Source organism: Neoarius graeffei, chromosome 27 (assembly GCF_027579695.1).
Source record: "Neoarius graeffei isolate fNeoGra1 chromosome 27, fNeoGra1.pri, whole genome shotgun sequence".
NCBI lineage: Eukaryota > Metazoa > Chordata > Actinopteri > Siluriformes > Ariidae > Neoarius > Neoarius graeffei.
This window is the reverse complement of record NC_083595.1, coordinates 41764138-41781795: the sequence shown is the minus strand read 5'-3', so window position 1 is coordinate 41781795 and position 17658 is coordinate 41764138. Positions and strand designations below refer to the sequence as shown.

The window sequence follows — 17658 nt, the reverse complement described above, 5'->3', positions numbered from 1 at the left end:
GTTCTACATAGAACCTTGAAGGATTTCCTCGGAGCAACAATGGTCAAATCTTTAAGAGTTTGAGAAATTCTTCAGCAGTGTTTTTATATCGGAAGGGATTCCAAAAAGGACTCTCATTAAGGGTTTGATGGCTTCTCGCTCTACCGGTTAAAGGGTTCTATCTAAACTTTGTATGGGTGTGTGATTGGACATCAGAAAGCTTCTCTGGGGTTATTGGATTGGTAACAATAATCGTAACGAGCAATAAAATGTGTCTAACCTTGTAGCTTTGTTTTTCTTCAGGCGATTATTTCCTTCTCGCAGAAGCCCCAAAGGAAGGAGGGAGGGAGAGAAAGAGAGAGAGAGAGAGAACTCCACCCTCCAACAGCTTTTCGGCACTGCTCCCAGCATCCTCTCCTTTCTGCTTTTCTCTCTAAAGCCCTAACTGATATTTGGATAAACGCACATCTGGCGGTTCTCTCCTCATCACTAACATCTGCACATCGCGGCCTCGGGGTCCGGCATGTCGGTGTCGAGGAAGCACGAGAGCTTCTTTTGAGCGTCCGCTTCATTTGTGCCGCGCGCCCGTCTCGCCGTTAGTCCAACCGAGAAAGATGGCCGCCGCCGCCAAGCTGCTGACCAGCGCGGGCCTGCTGCTGGCGTTCGGTTCACTCTGCCTGCTCGCCATGGCCATCTGCACCGACTACTGGTACGAGACGGACGCGCGGCGGCACCGTGAGCGCTGCAAGAGCTACGCGAGCAACCGGAACGACCCGGGCTACATCTCCATCTCGAACCGCAACCTGCCTCTCCGGATGCCTCCAGAAACCGGTGCTGGAGGTTTGACCAGAGAGAAGCGGTACCTCGCTGCTCCACTGGCGGCTATGGAGTTGCACTGCAGCCGCCGGTTCAATTCCACCGTGTCGGGTTTGTGGAGGAAGTGTTACCGCAACGGCTTCGACCTGGAGACCGACGAGCTCATTTACAGAGGTGAGGCTCTCACTGAGCTGCCGGTGTTTCTGTGTTTCCATCGGGGGGGAAAAAATAAATCAGGAGTTTGAAGCATCCTATGTGCAGAAATAGCCTCGAGAAACTTCAGAAAAACAGTTGCTTAGTCGACAGTGGAGAAGCTTTTGTGTTTTTACTGATGTCAGAAAATACAAAAGGGTGTGTATTAAAAATGGTGTCTGTTTTTTTTAAATTAGATAAAGGAATTTTTGGTGTTCGCCCATCCATCCATCCATCCATCCATCCATCCATCCATCCAGGCTGTAATTTACTATGTTTTGGAAATGTGTGCACTTCTCTCTCCTAAACATCCTGCTCTCGGTTATTAACCCCCCACCCCCAAGCTATCCTAGAGCTCAGACAGACTGATTCTGAGAGTTATATTAAAACTACATTTGACTACATTTTTCGCAACGTTTTATACAATGACAGTAAAGTCGTTGGCGTTTGAATCCTCTGTCCATGGTGCTGAATCACAACTGCACTCTTTACTATTAAACCACAGTAAGGGGAAGAACCCTTCAGCACTTCACTTCCGTTGTACAGGGTGCATTTGCATCAGCTAGAAATCCGCCATGATATAATGAATTATAATGGGGTTAATGTGCAGAGGGGGTGTAAGAGAAGCAAAGAGTGAATTATTTATAAGCTTACGGGCAGGAAGGATTGGAGGGTTTGGGGATACAAGGGAACAGCTTTCAACCCAGACCTTATGCAGAAAGGTGTTTTAGCAGCCTGGAATATAGCTTAGTAAAGCCAGAATTGTAATTTAAATTCAGGAATCCACTGAGGGGCAGAAAAAACTGTGGATATTATAAACAAAGGCATCCAAGAATGCTATGTAAGTCAGAAAACAAGTGTCTCGTGCCTTTTTTTTTCCTTTACAATACTAACCAACTAGGGTGGCACGGTGGTGCAGTGGTTAGCGCTGTCGCCTCACAGCAAGAAGGTCCGGGTTCGAGCCCCGTGGCTGACGAGGGCCTTTCTGTGCGGAGTTTGCATGTTCTCCTCGTGTCCGCGTGGGTTTCCTCTGCGTGCTCCGGTTTCCTCCACAGTCCAAAGACATGCAGGTTAGGTTAACTGGTGACTCTAAATTGACCGTAGGTGTGAATGTGAGTGTGAATGGTTGTCTGTGTCTATGTGTCAGCCCTGTGATGACCTGGCGACTTGTCCAGGGTGTACCCCGCCTTTCGCCCGTAGTCAGCTGGGATAGGCTCCAGCTTGCCTGCGACCCTGTAGAACAGGATAAAGCGGCTAGAGATAATGAGATGAGATGAGATACTAACCAACTATATTTTACAGAGTAAATGTCAGTCTGCTCTTAACAAATATACATTTCATGCAATTTTGCCCGTATTTTTTGTTTGTTTGTTTGTTTGTTTTTTAAGTTAACACAGATCTTTAGCCTTTGGTCAATATGTTTGGCTCTGCCTTTGCACAAGTTCTCTTGCATCTTGGCTGCCAGACCACTTGACTTCATATTCATCAATAATTTGTTCATTGGATTTCCCTTGTGCATTTAAGTGGCTGTATAGATGCCATGAATGATAAAGCAGTGATGAAGCACTCTGTCTGTCCAGTGCATCTGAAAGAGAGCCAGCAGCCAGGATTGCATTTCTGTCTTCTTTATGGCTCAGACTACATCTGTCTTTCTCAGTCACTCCATGGCTATGAACTATTTGGCTTTGACTTTAAAACACGTGAGGTAAGGTGTCTGGGTCAGTTTTACAGTGCACTGCTGTTTGATGTTTTTCATGTCTGTAATGATATTCAGTTGCTTGTGCAGATGAGAAAAATGAGTATGATGATGATGATGGTGACATCAGATTATATCATCAGTGTCAGCGTTAATCTGTGTTGTTCATAATTGTACTTCTTAATCAGTAAGCTTTGCCCTCTTAATGAACAATTATGTGGCAAGTGTTTAAAATAACTTCACACTGATGAAGGTGATAATGGTTTTACTTTTTCCAAAATGGGAATCAGAGAGGCATTTGACACTGGCTTGTACAAACAACTCCACATGAAAACAGGCAAAAATGATTGCATATCATAAATCATATTCATAATCATTTAAAAAACAAAATAATTTCCTTTAACAAAATAATTTTAATAAAAATATTTACAAAATAACCTTTTCTCTCAAAAACATATCTGGGAAAATTACTGACACCCCTGAATATACCCTTGAAATATTCTATCTGAAGTGGTGGTCCATGATCCATCTATCAACTTATTAGACTTTACAGGCTCAAGTGCTTTTATGTACTTCAGATGAGGCTTCACAAAGTATACATTTGGAGGAAACCAGTGTTGCATAGAAAATGGGTTACTTAATAAAACAGTAAAACTGTTTTTAAAACAATGTTTTAAAGTGGCAGCATGGTGGTGTAGTGGTTAACACTGTCGCCTCACAGCAAGAAGGTTCTGGGTTCAAGCCCAGTGGCTGACGAGGGCCTTTCTGTGTGGAGTTTGCATGTTCTCCCCGTGTCTGTGTGGGTTTCCTCCGGGTGCTCCGGTTTCCCCTACAGTCCAAAGACATGCAGGTTAGGCTAATTGGTGGCTCTAAATTGACCGTAGGTGTGAATGTGAGTGTGAATAGTTGTTTGTCTCTATGTGTCAGTCCTGAGATGACCTGGCGACTTGTCCAGGGTGTACCCCACCTCTCGCCCATAGTCAGCCGGGATAGTCAAGTTTATTGCTCCAGCTTGCCTGCGACCCTGTACAGGATAAGCGGCTACAGATAATGGATGGATATTTTAAAGTTAAAATTATCAAACATTCTATGTATTATTAAATTTTGATCATTTTCATTCAGGGTGCCGAAATGGTGGCATCAACTATTTATTTATGTCAATATAAGTTTAATAGAGTGTTAACACTGTTATAATACTATTACTAATAGATAATTTGTGATTTTGTATTGTTTGGCACTTTTTGGACTTGTATATGTTCCTGTTGTGATTATCTGTGATTTATTTCTTCATGAGTATTACACATAGATAAGTCAGATCAGGTGGTATTAAGGCACAGAAGTCTCTCTTTGATTTTATCGTAATTTATTTTCAAACCCTAAACAGTTTTGGGCCCTAACTTCCTTTACTGCATAAAAAGAAAGTCTAAAAAAAAAGTCTAAAGTCCTTCCCGTGCCATATGGCGCATAGGGCAGCGCCAGTCTCTGTTGCTGTAGCCCTCGGCCTCTCACCTATTACATAGCTAGGGTTACAGTGGGGGGCTAGTCCTCTGGTAACCGTGAGAGTTTGACTCTCTACTCGCATCTGTATCGCAGCGTGCCTTACCAGATGGCAGTCGTTACCATTTTTATGATGGTCTTTGGTATGACCCAACTGCGAGAAGAACTCGCGATCTCCTGATTGAGAGGCGGATATGCTAACCACGAGGCCAACTCGCGTTTAAAAAGAAAGTAGGTTACTGATAATATGGGTCATTTACCGCTACCCTTGACTTTCTTTCCATATTGACCCCTAATTCACATTTCCTTGTTTATTGTACTTTATAAATAGTAATATACTGTATTATGTTAATCAGTGAATTGTGTATAAATCCTACGCAGTCTCTGAGCCTGATGTTCCCAATGTTATAGAAGCCTGATGCTCGCAACTTCCTCTAATCAAACTTAATCTGCATATCTGCTGTGTTTGCCCTTTATATGTGTGCTGATGCTGCATTTCCACACACAATAAAACAACCAGTTACAGCCAAGCAAAACAACTCAGTGGTGCGAACCAGTCTATTATCTTCCACAGCAGGTGCTGGCAATATGCAGGCACTGATGGAGAATTGAACTTCTGCTCTGGAACTGATGGCCTCGGTTCGGCCTGACTGAGAATAAATGTGATGTTGATTTAGAGCTTGTGTTTATAAGGAGCTTTGGAGTAGCAGTGCTGGTGTTGGATTTATAAATAATTTTCAGTAGTGACATAAGCTGATCTACAATCATGTACAGTTTAGGCTGAGAAAGAGAGCTTTGTTCTCACTTATTTCTGGTGTGAATTTGCTGAGTGAGGTAGTGTGAATGTTTTCTCTGCTCATAGGAAATGAGTTTTGTTCACCTACCTACCTAAGCATAATACATAGTGATGCATTTTCTGGAGTTTGTCATTGTAATTAATAAATGTATTCCTGTTTGAAAAGGAGCCTCTTAAAAGTGGTGCTTAGAATGAATCCCTTTTTAAGAAAAATAAACAAAATCTAGGATTAGGTCAACTGGCTACTCTAAATTGCCCATAGGTGTAACTCTGAGTGTGAAAGGTTGTTCATCTATGTGTTAGCTCTGTGATAGATTGGTGCCCTGCTCAGGGTTTATCCCAACTCTCACCCAGAGAGGTGGCAAGAGGTGACCGCAACTCTGACAGATAAGTGGTATATATAATGGATGGATGGATATTCCATTCCATTATCTGTAACCGCTTATTCTGTGCAGGATCACAGGCAAGCTGGAGCCTATCCCAGCTGACTATGGGTGAGAGGTGGGGTACACCCTGGACAAGTTGAGACCAACAACCATTCACACTCACATTCACAGTCAATTTAGAGCCACCAATGAGCCTAACCTGCGTGTCTTTGGACTGTGGGGGAAACCGGAGCACCCGGAGGAAACCCACGCAGACACGAGGAGAACATGCAAACTCCACACAAGAAGGCCCTCGTCGGCCACTAGGAACCCAGCTCGAACCCAGGACCTCCTTGCTGTGAGGCAACAGTGCTAACCACTACACCACCATGCTGCCCCAATGCACATTAATAAACATAAAATGTAAATGTGCCAGAATTAGCCAAAATGGCTATTTTGCCTCTGTTGTCCATGGACCGATATTAAAAGGTCAGATGCACCTAAAAAATACACATCATTGTAAAAGGTAAAAGGACACATTACACATAAAAGATGCGATAAGAATATGATCAGTATAAATTACACAATTACAGGACCAACATGTAACCGAATGCTTGTTACATTTTAGCTTAGCTATAGCTAGTCCTTACTGGATCAGCATTACAGTACAGTACAATAATGAGTTGGGATTACTTTATTATTGAGCATAATTATCTTTTGGGAGTGTGTATTTTCAGTAATCTGTAATTTCAATACATTTTAATCTGATTAACTTCCCAAGCAACTTTCATTACATATTGCAATATTAAATTTCCTGACAGACATCCGATTTTAATTTTGAAGATCATTTTTAAGCTCTTTAAATGTGAGATTTGACTCCCAACGTCCAACTCAAAGAGCTGATTCAAAGAACCAATTCATGGAGCTGATGTATTCATGAATGACATTACTTATTTTACCTCATGAGAAAAAATGCCAAGCGACTGTGAAAGTGGATAAAATAGTTCTTTGGTAAGGAATAAAATACAATGGGCCATGCTGCTATTTGATTTCACTCACACTCATAACTATTGTTAGTGCTGCTGTTATAGTGTCAGGATTACAGGCGATGGATGGACGGATGTAAATCCAGCAAAGAGTTTATTCAAGTAAGCTGGTAAACAAATCCAAAGCATAAAGCAATGTCAATGTCAAAGAACAGGCAATGGTCACAGAGGTACAGACAAAGGGCAAAAATCTTATCTCATCTCATCTCATCTCATTATCTCTAGCCGCTTTATCCTTCTACAGGGTCGCAGGCAAGCTGGAGCCTATCCCAGCTGACTATGGGCGAAAGGCGGGGTACACCCTGGACAAGTCGCCAGGTCATCACAGGGCTGACACATAGACACAGACAACCATTCACACTCACATTCACACCTACAGTCAATTTAGAGTCACCAGTTAACCTAACCTGCATGTCTTTGGACTGTGGGGGAAACCGGAGCACCCGGAGGAAACCCACGCGGACACGGGGAGAACATGCAAACTCCACACAGAAAGGCCCTCGCCGGCCCCGGGGCTCGAACCCAGGACCTTCTTGCTGTGAGGCGACAGCGCTAACCACTACACCACCGTGCCGCCCTAATAACCATGTTAATTATTTAAAAATGTAACTATATTCGGATGAGGAAACAATTTAGCTGTTTTAATCGCTAACTTTTCAGTGACGCAGTTGGCTGACAGATTACATTACCCTGTGTGCTCACGGCATGTGTTGAAGCAGCATATGTTGAACATAAAGAAAATATCAGAGGTTTTGTAAAAAAAAAAATTTATTTTGTTCATAGATTCCAATAAATGTCTTTGATCAAACATAAAACATGTAAAGTAATATGGAAAGATGTTGTTTTTTATATGCAAATACTTTTGCTCCTTGTATTTTTGTAATTTAGTATTTGAGTTTAACTTCATCTCTACCTCCAGCTTCAACCCCAACTCCACCCACTGCATCATTCGGGAAAAAAAAAAAAGCCAAAATGTGGGCAAAGGGCTGAGAGGGGAGTGGCAGAGAGGGGCTGAGGAGGGGGGCGGGGCAGGGCAGGGCAGGGGGGTGTCTGTGTAAGGCAGGAGTTGCTGTGGGGGCTGTGGGAAGTGGGCCACCTATCTCTGATTAGATGACAATAACATTCTTTTTTTCTCATCTCATTATCTCTAGCCGCTTTATCCTGTTCTACAGGGTCGCAGGCAAGCTGGAGCCTATCCCAGCTGACTACGGGCGAAAGGCGGAGTACACCCTGGACAAGTCGCCAGGTCATCACAGGGCTGACACATAGACCCAGACAACCATTCACACTCACATTCACACCTACGGTCAATTTAGAGTCACCAGTTAACCTAACCTGCATGTCTTTGGACTGTGGGGGAAACCGGAGCACCCGGAGGAAACCCACACGGACACAACATGCAAACTCCATACAGAAAGGCCCTCGCTGGCCACGAGGCTCGAACCCAGACCTTCTTGCTGTGAGGCGACAGCGCTAACCACTAGACCACTGTGCCGCCCGCAGGTTTATATAAAAATGGTAATTTTGTCAATAATAACACCAGCATTGAAGTATTTCATCACAGTACAGTTATATCCTTTAGTTTACAGCAAAACAAAAAAACACACATTTAAGTGTGCAGTATGTCTTTAACTTATTCAGTAATTTCCCATTAACTCTTTCTACTTCTACTGACACGACTGTTGTGGTATGTGGGATATATAACACTGATGTATGGTACTGGTTTATTCCCCACCATGCAGAACAGACTGAGGATTGAGATCTGATTCCTGTAATGTATGATGGTGACTAATTGGTATGAATTTCTCACCTGCTTGCTTGAGTTTAATTAGAGGCTGATGAGGGAAAATGACACTTGCTTCTCATCTCCCATGTCACAGCTGGCTGTTCGACTGACGCATCCCCCGTTCCCCCCTTGGTCTGTCTCTCTGGACAGATCTTCTAATTCAATGTTTTTTCTTTATTTTTCTCAATTAAAAGACACTTTTTCATGTCTTAAAGTAATGATGGATGTCGTTTCTCTTTACTTAGTTGAGTGGCTCTTGACTACATGAATGGATGGATGACTACATTTGTGGAATAGGGCGACTTACTGGATTTTTATTATTTACCGTTTAGGATTGGATCTCAGGGGCGGCACGGTAGTGTAATGGTTAGAACTGTCACCTCACAGCAAGAAGGTTCTAGGTTCAAGCCCAGTGGCCGACAGGGGCCTTTCTGTGTGGAGTTTGCATGTTCTCCCCGGTGTGTGTTTCCTCCGGGTGCTCCGGTTTCCCTCACAGTCCAAAGACATGCAGGTTAGGTTAATTGGTGCCTCTAAATTGACCGTGAGTGTGAATGGTTGTTTGTCTCTGTGTGTCAGCCCTGCAATGATCTGGCGACTTGTCCAGGGTGTACCCCGCCTCTAGTCAAAGTCAGCTGGGATAGGCTTCAGCTTGCCCACGACCCTGCACAGGATAAACGGTTACAGATAATGGATGGATGGATGTTTGATCTCAAATGCATTATGAAGGCAAGAAATTGCGCTAATTAACTTTTGACAAGGCACAGCTGTTAATTGAAAAGCGTTCCAGGTGACTACCTCATGAAGGTGGTTAAGATAATGCCAATAGTGTACAAAGCGTCATCAAGGTAAACGCTGGCTACTTTGAAGAATCTAAAATATGGAACATGTTTAGTCTTTTTAACACTTTTTGTTTACACATAATTCCATATATGTTATTTAATAGTTTTGATGTCTTCAGTATAGAAAATAGCCAACATACAGAAAAACCTATGAATGAGTCGGTGTGTCCAAACTTTTGACTGGTACTGCGTACACATACATATACACAGCACTTTATTAGTAATGATTGTATTTTACTCTTTCCATTATATCGTGCAAAGTGAGATTTTGAGATTTGACTCAAAAATATACAATTACAACCAGGTTATTTCAATCTGCTATAACTGCCTTTTAACAATCAATCTTGTCCATGTACTTTTCACTTCACTGTATTTGATATGCTATGGTTAAATATTCAGTATGCTGTTGGGGAAGTCATCATGGCCTAATGGTAAGAGAAGCAGCTTTGGGATTAAAAGGTCACTGATTCAATTCCTTGGAATGGCTGACGTGCCCTTGAGCAAGGCATTGAACCCCTAACTGCTCCCCAGGCTGCTCTGGATATGTTGTACGTCGCTCTGGATAAGATCGTGTGCTAAATGCCATTAACGTAACATAATATTGAAACTGTTTTCCAACTTTGGCTTGAGTTTTGTTCTTATGCCCATTAAATATTGCAAAAGTTTCTTTCTCGAGTCTGTCACTAATTGATGTCTGACACATCTTATCACATTATTTATTTACTCTTGTTACGCATCATCAACTCGTCATCATTGCAATATAGCAATATAGTTTTCACTCCGCTCATTAGACAGTGTTTTTACTACATTTTACAGTCTCACGTCTACAGCAGCAAATGGGAATGCATAAACTCAGAAGCATAAACATGGATTGTCATGATTTATACCACAGCGCTGTAGAATTCATGATTCTGATTGGCCATAAGGTGTTGATTAACAGCGGCTCTGACATTAGTGCTGACTGTAATTCAAATCACAGGCTTATATTAATGCATGTGTTCGAAAATCATTTCTGTAGTGACAACTCACACAGGGACTTGCATGAAATTGATTTAAAGAAACATGTAACTGTTGATATGCTGAAGTTATCAGCATATATGCTAAGGTGATGTTTATTTAGTATTTTTATAAGGTGTCTTCAGTGTCAGAGCTTTCTAACAGTCGGGGTAAAGTTTTCAGGCATGGGAACGTCTTCAGGACTTTTCACAGTTTCTCAGTAAGATGACAAGCTGCATATTTTCGTCTGAGGCTGGTGAGGGAGCAACTCTTGATAGCTGCTAAACATATAACATGATAACAGGAACTAAATGCCTTCACAGGTGTTCCACAATATTAAATATAACTATGGTATAAATGGATAAAAAAAAGGATGACATTTCATTCTTTAATATCTAGACATTTTTACCATCATACCATTGTGATATAAGAGGAACAAAACTCTTCAGGACATGCTGTCATTTGAAAAATAATCCATTTGGGAGTAGTAATCATGCAAGAATCACTTCACCCTCATCTCATCTCATTATCTCTAGCCGCTTTATCCTGTTCTACAGGGTCGCAGGCGAGCTGGAGCCTATCCCAGCTGACTATGGGCGAAAGGCGGGGTACACCCTGGACAAGTCGCCAGGTCATCACAGGGCTGACACATAGACACAGACAACCATTCACACTCACATTCACACCTACGGTCAATTTAGAGTCACCAGTTAACCTAACCTGCATGTCTTTGGACTGTGGGGGAAACCGGAGCACCCGGAGGAAACCCACGCGGACAACATGCAAACTCCGCATAGAAAGGCCCTCGCCAGCCACGGGGCTCGAACCCGGACCTTCTTGCTGTGAGGCGACAGCGCTAACCACTACACCACCGTGCTGCCCCTCACTTCACCCTCTCATTGATTATTTTATGATGATAGTAACACCCTAAATGTTTTATTCCTAAATTAATTAAGGGTAAAATCCCATCCCCTGTTGAGCTCCTCATATTTGTTATAAGTTTTGGGTTTTTTCTCACAAATATAATAGAATACATTCAACCACTGTCTTCCTGAATGCAGATTTTCAGCACAGGGCAGTCCGTGCTGTCCCCTGACCGAATTCAACATCTCCACGATGCTGCATGATCAACAGTATCAGGCTTTATACAGTATGTGTTAGCCCTCACTCTTACAGATTACTAGCTAAAGAAATAGCTAGCAGTGGAAATTTGACTAAACAGATCTAGATAGATAGATAGATAGATAGATAGATAGATAGATAGATAGATAGATAGATAGATAGATAGATAGACTACAGCTGAGAGCATCCAAAATCAACTCAGAGGACCGAAAAAAAAAGGTTGGAGGCAGTTATACTGGCATAATAATGGAAATGGTAATAATATAGGAACATCTGTGAAACCTAACATGTTAAATCGTGTTGGAATAAATTAGCTTTTTTATCTTTTCGGTTTTGTCCTAAGGGTATGGCAGGGTTTTTATTTTGTTTTGTTTTATTTTTGCACACAACAGCATCATTTTCCACCATTCTTCCTTCCATCAAGAAACATTTCTGGCTTGCTCAGGCTTGTTAAAACGAGACGGCCTTTTGATTTCATAAAATCGGTGAAATTTAGTTCCCTCTGAAATTTGGTCATTGTGATGTATGTTTATTTCTGTAATATCCCCCCCCCCCCCCCCCCCCCCCCAAAAAAAAAAAAAAAAAAAACAGGTCATTCTGTGGCTGGGAAGTTATTTAATTTGAGGAGATTCCGAGCAAATAATGTGCATGAAATCGCTTGCTTCGCGCAGTAAAGCAGACAAAGGAAATTTTGTGTGCGCATGCGCAGGTTTACCTTCTTCTTCTTCTTTTGGGTTTTACGGCAGCCGGCATCCACAGTGTTGCATTACTGCCATCTACAGGTTCCCCTTTGAGTGTGCACTGACAGTTCCATCATTCTGTCGCTAAACGAACAGCTGATCACACCGAGGTGCTCGCTGAGCACCGATATTTATTAGTTTGATCCTGCATTTCCTTTCCTGTTCTTCTCGCGTTCCGCTACTGTAATCGGTCTTTCATGTTTCATTCGCACACTCACATCCATTTTTCTCTCCTGTTTCATTGTATCCCACAATGCCTTGCGCGAACGGGGAAAGTCCAGCACGTGATGCATGACGTAGTATCTTGAATTGCGTCATGGTGAAGCAGGAAAAAATAGCCGAGAATTTAGGGCCACGTGGCTCTAAATTCATTAATTGTTCTATTTTTACAAAAACTCATAAAATTGGAAGTCTGTGATTCGAATTCAGTAGCTTTCGGTCCACTAAACAAAAATAATTGGGTGTCGGGGAAATTTATTTTTATGACCTGCATTTGAAAAATCTGGAAGGCAGTCTACTTTTAAAAGAATGATACAAATAAAATTGAACTGAATTTTCCAAAATGTATGACCCTACCTTTATTTATTCCACATCACTGACATGTACACTCACCATCCACTTTATTAGGAACATGTGAGCACCTGTACATGCATGCAGTTATCTAATCAGACGATCATGCAGCAGCACAATGCAAAAAAGCACACAGAACCAAGCCAAGAGCTTCAGTTAATGTTCACTTCAAACATCAGAATGGGAAAAATTGTGATCTCAGAGTGTGACTTTCACTGTGGCATGGGTGCTGGTTTGAGCCAGATGGACTGGTTTGAGTATTTCAGGAACTGCTGATCTCCTGGGGTTTTCACACACACAACAGTCGTTAGAGTTTACACAGAATGGTTCGAAAAACAAAAACATTGTGTGACAGTTCTGTGGGTGGAAACAAATGTCTTGTTGATAAGAGAGCTCAGAGGAAAATGGCCAGATTGGTTTGAGCTGCCAGGAAGGTTCTATTAACTCATATAATCACTCTTTACAAACATGGTGAGCAGAAAAGCATCTCAGCATACTCAGAACTTAAAACATTGAGGTGGATGAGCTACAACAGTAGAAGACCACATTAGTTTCATTCCTGTCAGCCAAGAACAAGAATCTGAGGCAATCATGGGCACAGAGTCACCCAAACTGGACACAGTTGAAGACTGGAAAAGACCAGATTGATTGTTTTCTAAACATGTCTAGTTTGGGTGAGACTGTTCTCATGATAGCCTCAGATTCCTGTTCTTGGCTGACAGGAGTGGAACCTGATATGATCTTCTGCTGTTGTTGCCCATCCAGCTGAAGGTTCGATGCTTTGTCCATGCTGAGATGCTTTTCTGCTTACCATGGTTGTAAAGAGTGATTATGAGTTACTATATCCTTCCTGGCAGCTCAAACCAATCTGGTCATTTTCCTCTGACCTCTCTTATCAACAAACTCAAACTACAGCCCATCTGGTACTCAAACCAACCCATCTCGTACCACACAGGGATCACGTTTTTTCTTCATCCTGATCTTTAATGTGAAGATTAACTGAAGCTCTTGGCCTGTATTTACATGATTTGGTTTTTTTTTTTGTTTGTTTGTTTTATTTTTGCATTGTGCTGCTGCTACATAACTGGCTGATGAGATAACTGCATGAATGTGCACGTGAAGGTGTTCCTAATAAAGTGAACACTGAGCATAGAAAGGATATTTTAATTAAATAGTTTTAAGCATGTTCTGAGCTAGAAATATTACTATACCTTGTAGAAATCTGAACAGTCGATAACTCTTTGCAGGGTGATGGAATTGCTTAAATACTAATTAGGTGATAAAATGATTAATTAAGCCTCACATTTGGTTTAAATATCATGATATCAAATACAGAAGGGATTGTTGTTGTATAAAAATAAAAGGTGCTCTAGTTTTAGGAGGAAGTTTTTGAAGGGGAAGCGCTTCTTTATTTTCGAGAACTTTGGTGCCTTTTGGGAAAATATGAATGTTTTCCACTCAGTGCTAAAGCTGTATATATTTTTTGATAAATATTTATTATATGACCTTATATTATGTAAAAATATATTTTTATAGAAAGATTTCAAAGTATTGACCCTGAAATTGTCCTTCATATGGAAGGAATTGTTAAAATATAGATTAATATTTGACACTTTTATGCAAAGTATGTGAATTTCTCAATTTCAAACTGTTCTTATTCTTTTAGTTTTATTGATGATGATGTGTTTCTCCTTTTTCTCACTAATCTGCCCCTGCAGGTGTGATTCACAGATGTACCCCAGTGACGTATCACTACACTTCCTCCATCCTGCCCCGAAATCTGCCAGTCAACATCACTAAAACTATCCGACAAGATGAGTGGCATGCTCTGCGTAAGTCTTAACCACCCCTCGCAGTTATGTGATGCTCTAGACCGTCCTTTTTTTTTCACCCAAAGAATTACTGATATACTCACATTACAGTACATATTATATAAAGAGCCACAGTGCATTATTTTTTAATTTTGCATTGACTATTTTAAGTGGCTACAGGATAACCACCGATATAGTGATACTTTTCAGGGCTGAGTGTGTGTGTGTGTGTGTATAGATCTGCGCAGGATGACTGCAGGCTTTGTGGGCATGGCTGTCTCCATCATCCTCTTTGGGTGGATCATCGGGGTGCTGGGCTGCTGCCAGCAGCACGACCTCATGCAGTATGTAGCTGGCCTACTCTTCCTCATGGGAGGTAAGTGTGTATGTGTGTGTTGTTGTTGGATGTTGAGATTACTGCACTATTTTTGTAGGATACTGTTTTAGAAACTACTGTGGCCTGGGACGATTTAAATTCCATTGCTTTGATTGTGTCGCCATCTAGTGGTGATATTATGCCACTTAATTTAGCTCATCTAACTTGTATTATATGCTTATGAAATTGCCTGAGTATTGTTTGTTAGTATTTTAGAAGTTGCTAGTTAGTATCCTAGTAACTTATCTCTAAAAGAGGAAAAAGTGACCCTGAGGTCATAGCAACAATGATGATATGAGGACAGGTTTCATTTAATTTATTTAAATTTCAGGAGAGACATTGATGAAGGCTGGCCCTCATTAACACAACAGAAGTAAAAAAAAAAAAAACAACCAACCAAAGAAAAAAAAAAGAAGTCACATGATTACCGCTTTAAAAATGTCCAGAGTAATAATGGTGTCCAGGTCCAATTCTTAGCTTGTGTAGGGGTTTTGTTGTTGTTGTTGCTGTTTTAACCAGCCCTTGCCATCTGTTGTGTTGTTACTCGTTCCAGTCCTCTGTACCTTTGCATTTCATTTTACAGAATGAAGTCAAATGGTTAATAATATTGATTTGTGAGTGAGTGTGAGGGCGGCACGGTGGTGTAGTGGTTAGCGCTGTCGCCTCACAGCAAGAAGGTCCTGGGTTCGAGCCCTGTGGCCGGCGAGGGCCTTTCTGTGTGGAGTTTGCATGTTCTCCCCGTGTCCGCGTGGGTTTCCTCCGGGTGCTCCGGTTTCCCCCACAGTCCAAAGACATGCAGGTTAGGTTAACTGGTGACTCTAAATTGAGCGTAGGTGTGAATGTGAGTGTGAATGGTTGTCTGTGTCTATGTGTCAGCCCTGTGATGACCTGGCGACTTGTCCAGGGTGTACCCCGCCTTTCGCCCGTAGTCAGCTGGGATAGGCTCCAGCTTGCCTGCGACCCTGCAGAAGGATAAAGCGGCTAGAGATGATGAGATGAGTGAGTGTGAGGCAGTAGAAGTTCAGCGATTACTGATTGGAAGGTTGTGAGTTCAAAGTTCACTTATTTACAAACATGTTTTTTAAGTATATGTGTGTTTCTGTCATACACTTGTCTTTTACTTACACATAAAACCTTTATTTTTTGGATCATGTATGCTTATTTTCAACTGCTTTTAAGTATGTATACATATTTTACACTCTTCTTCAGTATGTATGCTTATTTTGTACAGTTGTCTTTTTTGGCAAACATATATTTAACAGTTATTCCCTGAAATCAAGTCGTACATGAGCTGTAGCTGATGAGGCGCGTAGCACCGAGGTGACTATAAGCCATGTATGACGAAATTGAGTGGAATAACTGTTTTATTCCATTCACATTCACTGGATTTTGAGAAACAGAGCATTTTTTGCAAATTCGATAAATAAAAACTTTGTACAAAATGTCTGACTAAATAATTTCCGCTTAGAATGTAAACAATTTGTGAAAAATGCTATAATAATTCTTGAAAAATAAAAAAAAGATACTTTCTTACCCTCAAATACTTTTATTCCATATTTTGTTGCCTGGGGCGGCACAGTGGTGTAGTGGTTAGCGCTGTCGCCTCACAGCAAGAAGGTCCTGGGTTCGAGCCCCGGGGCCGGCGAGGGCCTTTCTGTGTGGAGTTTGCATGTTCTCCCCGTGTCCGCGTGGGTTTCCTCCGGGTGCTCCGGTTTCCCCCACAGTCCAAAGACATGCAGGTTAGGTTAACTGGTGACTCTAAATTGACCGTAGGTGTGAGTGTGAATGGTTGTCTGTGTCTATGTGTCAGCCCTGTGATGACCTGGCGACTTGTCCAGGGTGTACCCCGCCTTTTGCCCGTAGTCAGCTGGGATAGGCTCCAGCTTGCCTGCGACCCTGTAGAAGGATAAAGTGGCTAGAGATAATGAGATGAGATGAGATTTTGTTGCCTTTTTTGTATATTTTGGGGGGGGGGTTGTTTTCGAGTAGAGTTTTTATTTCGTCCTTGGTCGGTTCTGCAACACGCTCTGCCATTTTGTTTTTCTCTACTCATGGTATATGATCTGATATCCTAGTAGTAGAGTAGCCAATCAGAGCACGCGATTGCTCGTATCCAGTGAATGTGGATAGAAGGAATGAATAAATACCTTGACCAGGATAAAGCAGTTAATGAAGCTGAATGTGTAAATGAAATGCAGAGCTATAGCCTAGCTTTCCTATCTGGAAGGTCACTGGTATGCCTGTAGCTCAGGGTTGGGTGTAATGAAGGTACACAATGACGACTCATGATGATGGAAGAGAATTTTGTTCTTGGATCCCATGTGAAGAAATCATGTTCACGCCAATGCCATAATTAATCTACTTTAAATCCAGTGTTTAGTTTGATCCACACCTATCGTTCTGACCACTCTTTCATTCTTCCTCCTGCCAGGAACCTGCTGTATCATCTCCTTGTGCACCTGTGTGGCGGGAATCAACTTTGAGCTGTCACGGTATCCTCAGTACTTGTACGGCCTTCCCGAGGACGTCAGTCACGGCTACGGCTGGTCCATGTTTTGTGCCTGGGGTGGTCTGGGTCTTACGTTACTGGCTGGCTTCCTGTGCACACTTGCACCATCCCTAAGCAGCCCCTCGACCCATACAGCCGTCCATAAACCAAGGCACGAGAATGGCACTGTGTGAGAAACCTTCCCACAAATTTTACACATCATCAGCACAGGACGCTGGTCTGGTCATCATCACACACACACTCAGACTGCTAAAATCACTCCAGCATCCAGTTTCACACTTCTCATCAGCGTCAGGACGTGAGGTACGAGTACTGGAAGTGGCTGGATAATAATATTCGTTTCCTGCATGGCAGCTAGTGACGTGTAACTGTCCGCAACAAATTAGATTGAACGCTCACTGTCACTCCTCAAGCACACGAAAAAAGACACAGGATCATTTCAGCATAGAAAATGTAGATAACCAGACACACACACACACAATAAAAATACATACATACATACATACATCATTCCAAGTAAAC

General features: G+C 42.0%; 1 protein-coding gene across 1 annotated transcript; it reads left to right on the top strand.

The window, feature by feature from the left end:
• Positions 1–517: 517 nt before the first annotated feature.
• On the top strand, positions 518–17338 carry tmem276b (transmembrane protein 276b). Its single transcript, XM_060911063.1, has 4 exons — positions 518–969; positions 14159–14272; positions 14490–14627; positions 17059–17338. Exons 1-4 carry the CDS (start codon positions 594–596, stop codon positions 17307–17309), a joined length of 879 nt encoding a protein of 292 aa, XP_060767046.1. The 5' UTR covers positions 518–593; the 3' UTR covers positions 17310–17338.
• Positions 17339–17658: the final 320 nt, after the last annotated feature.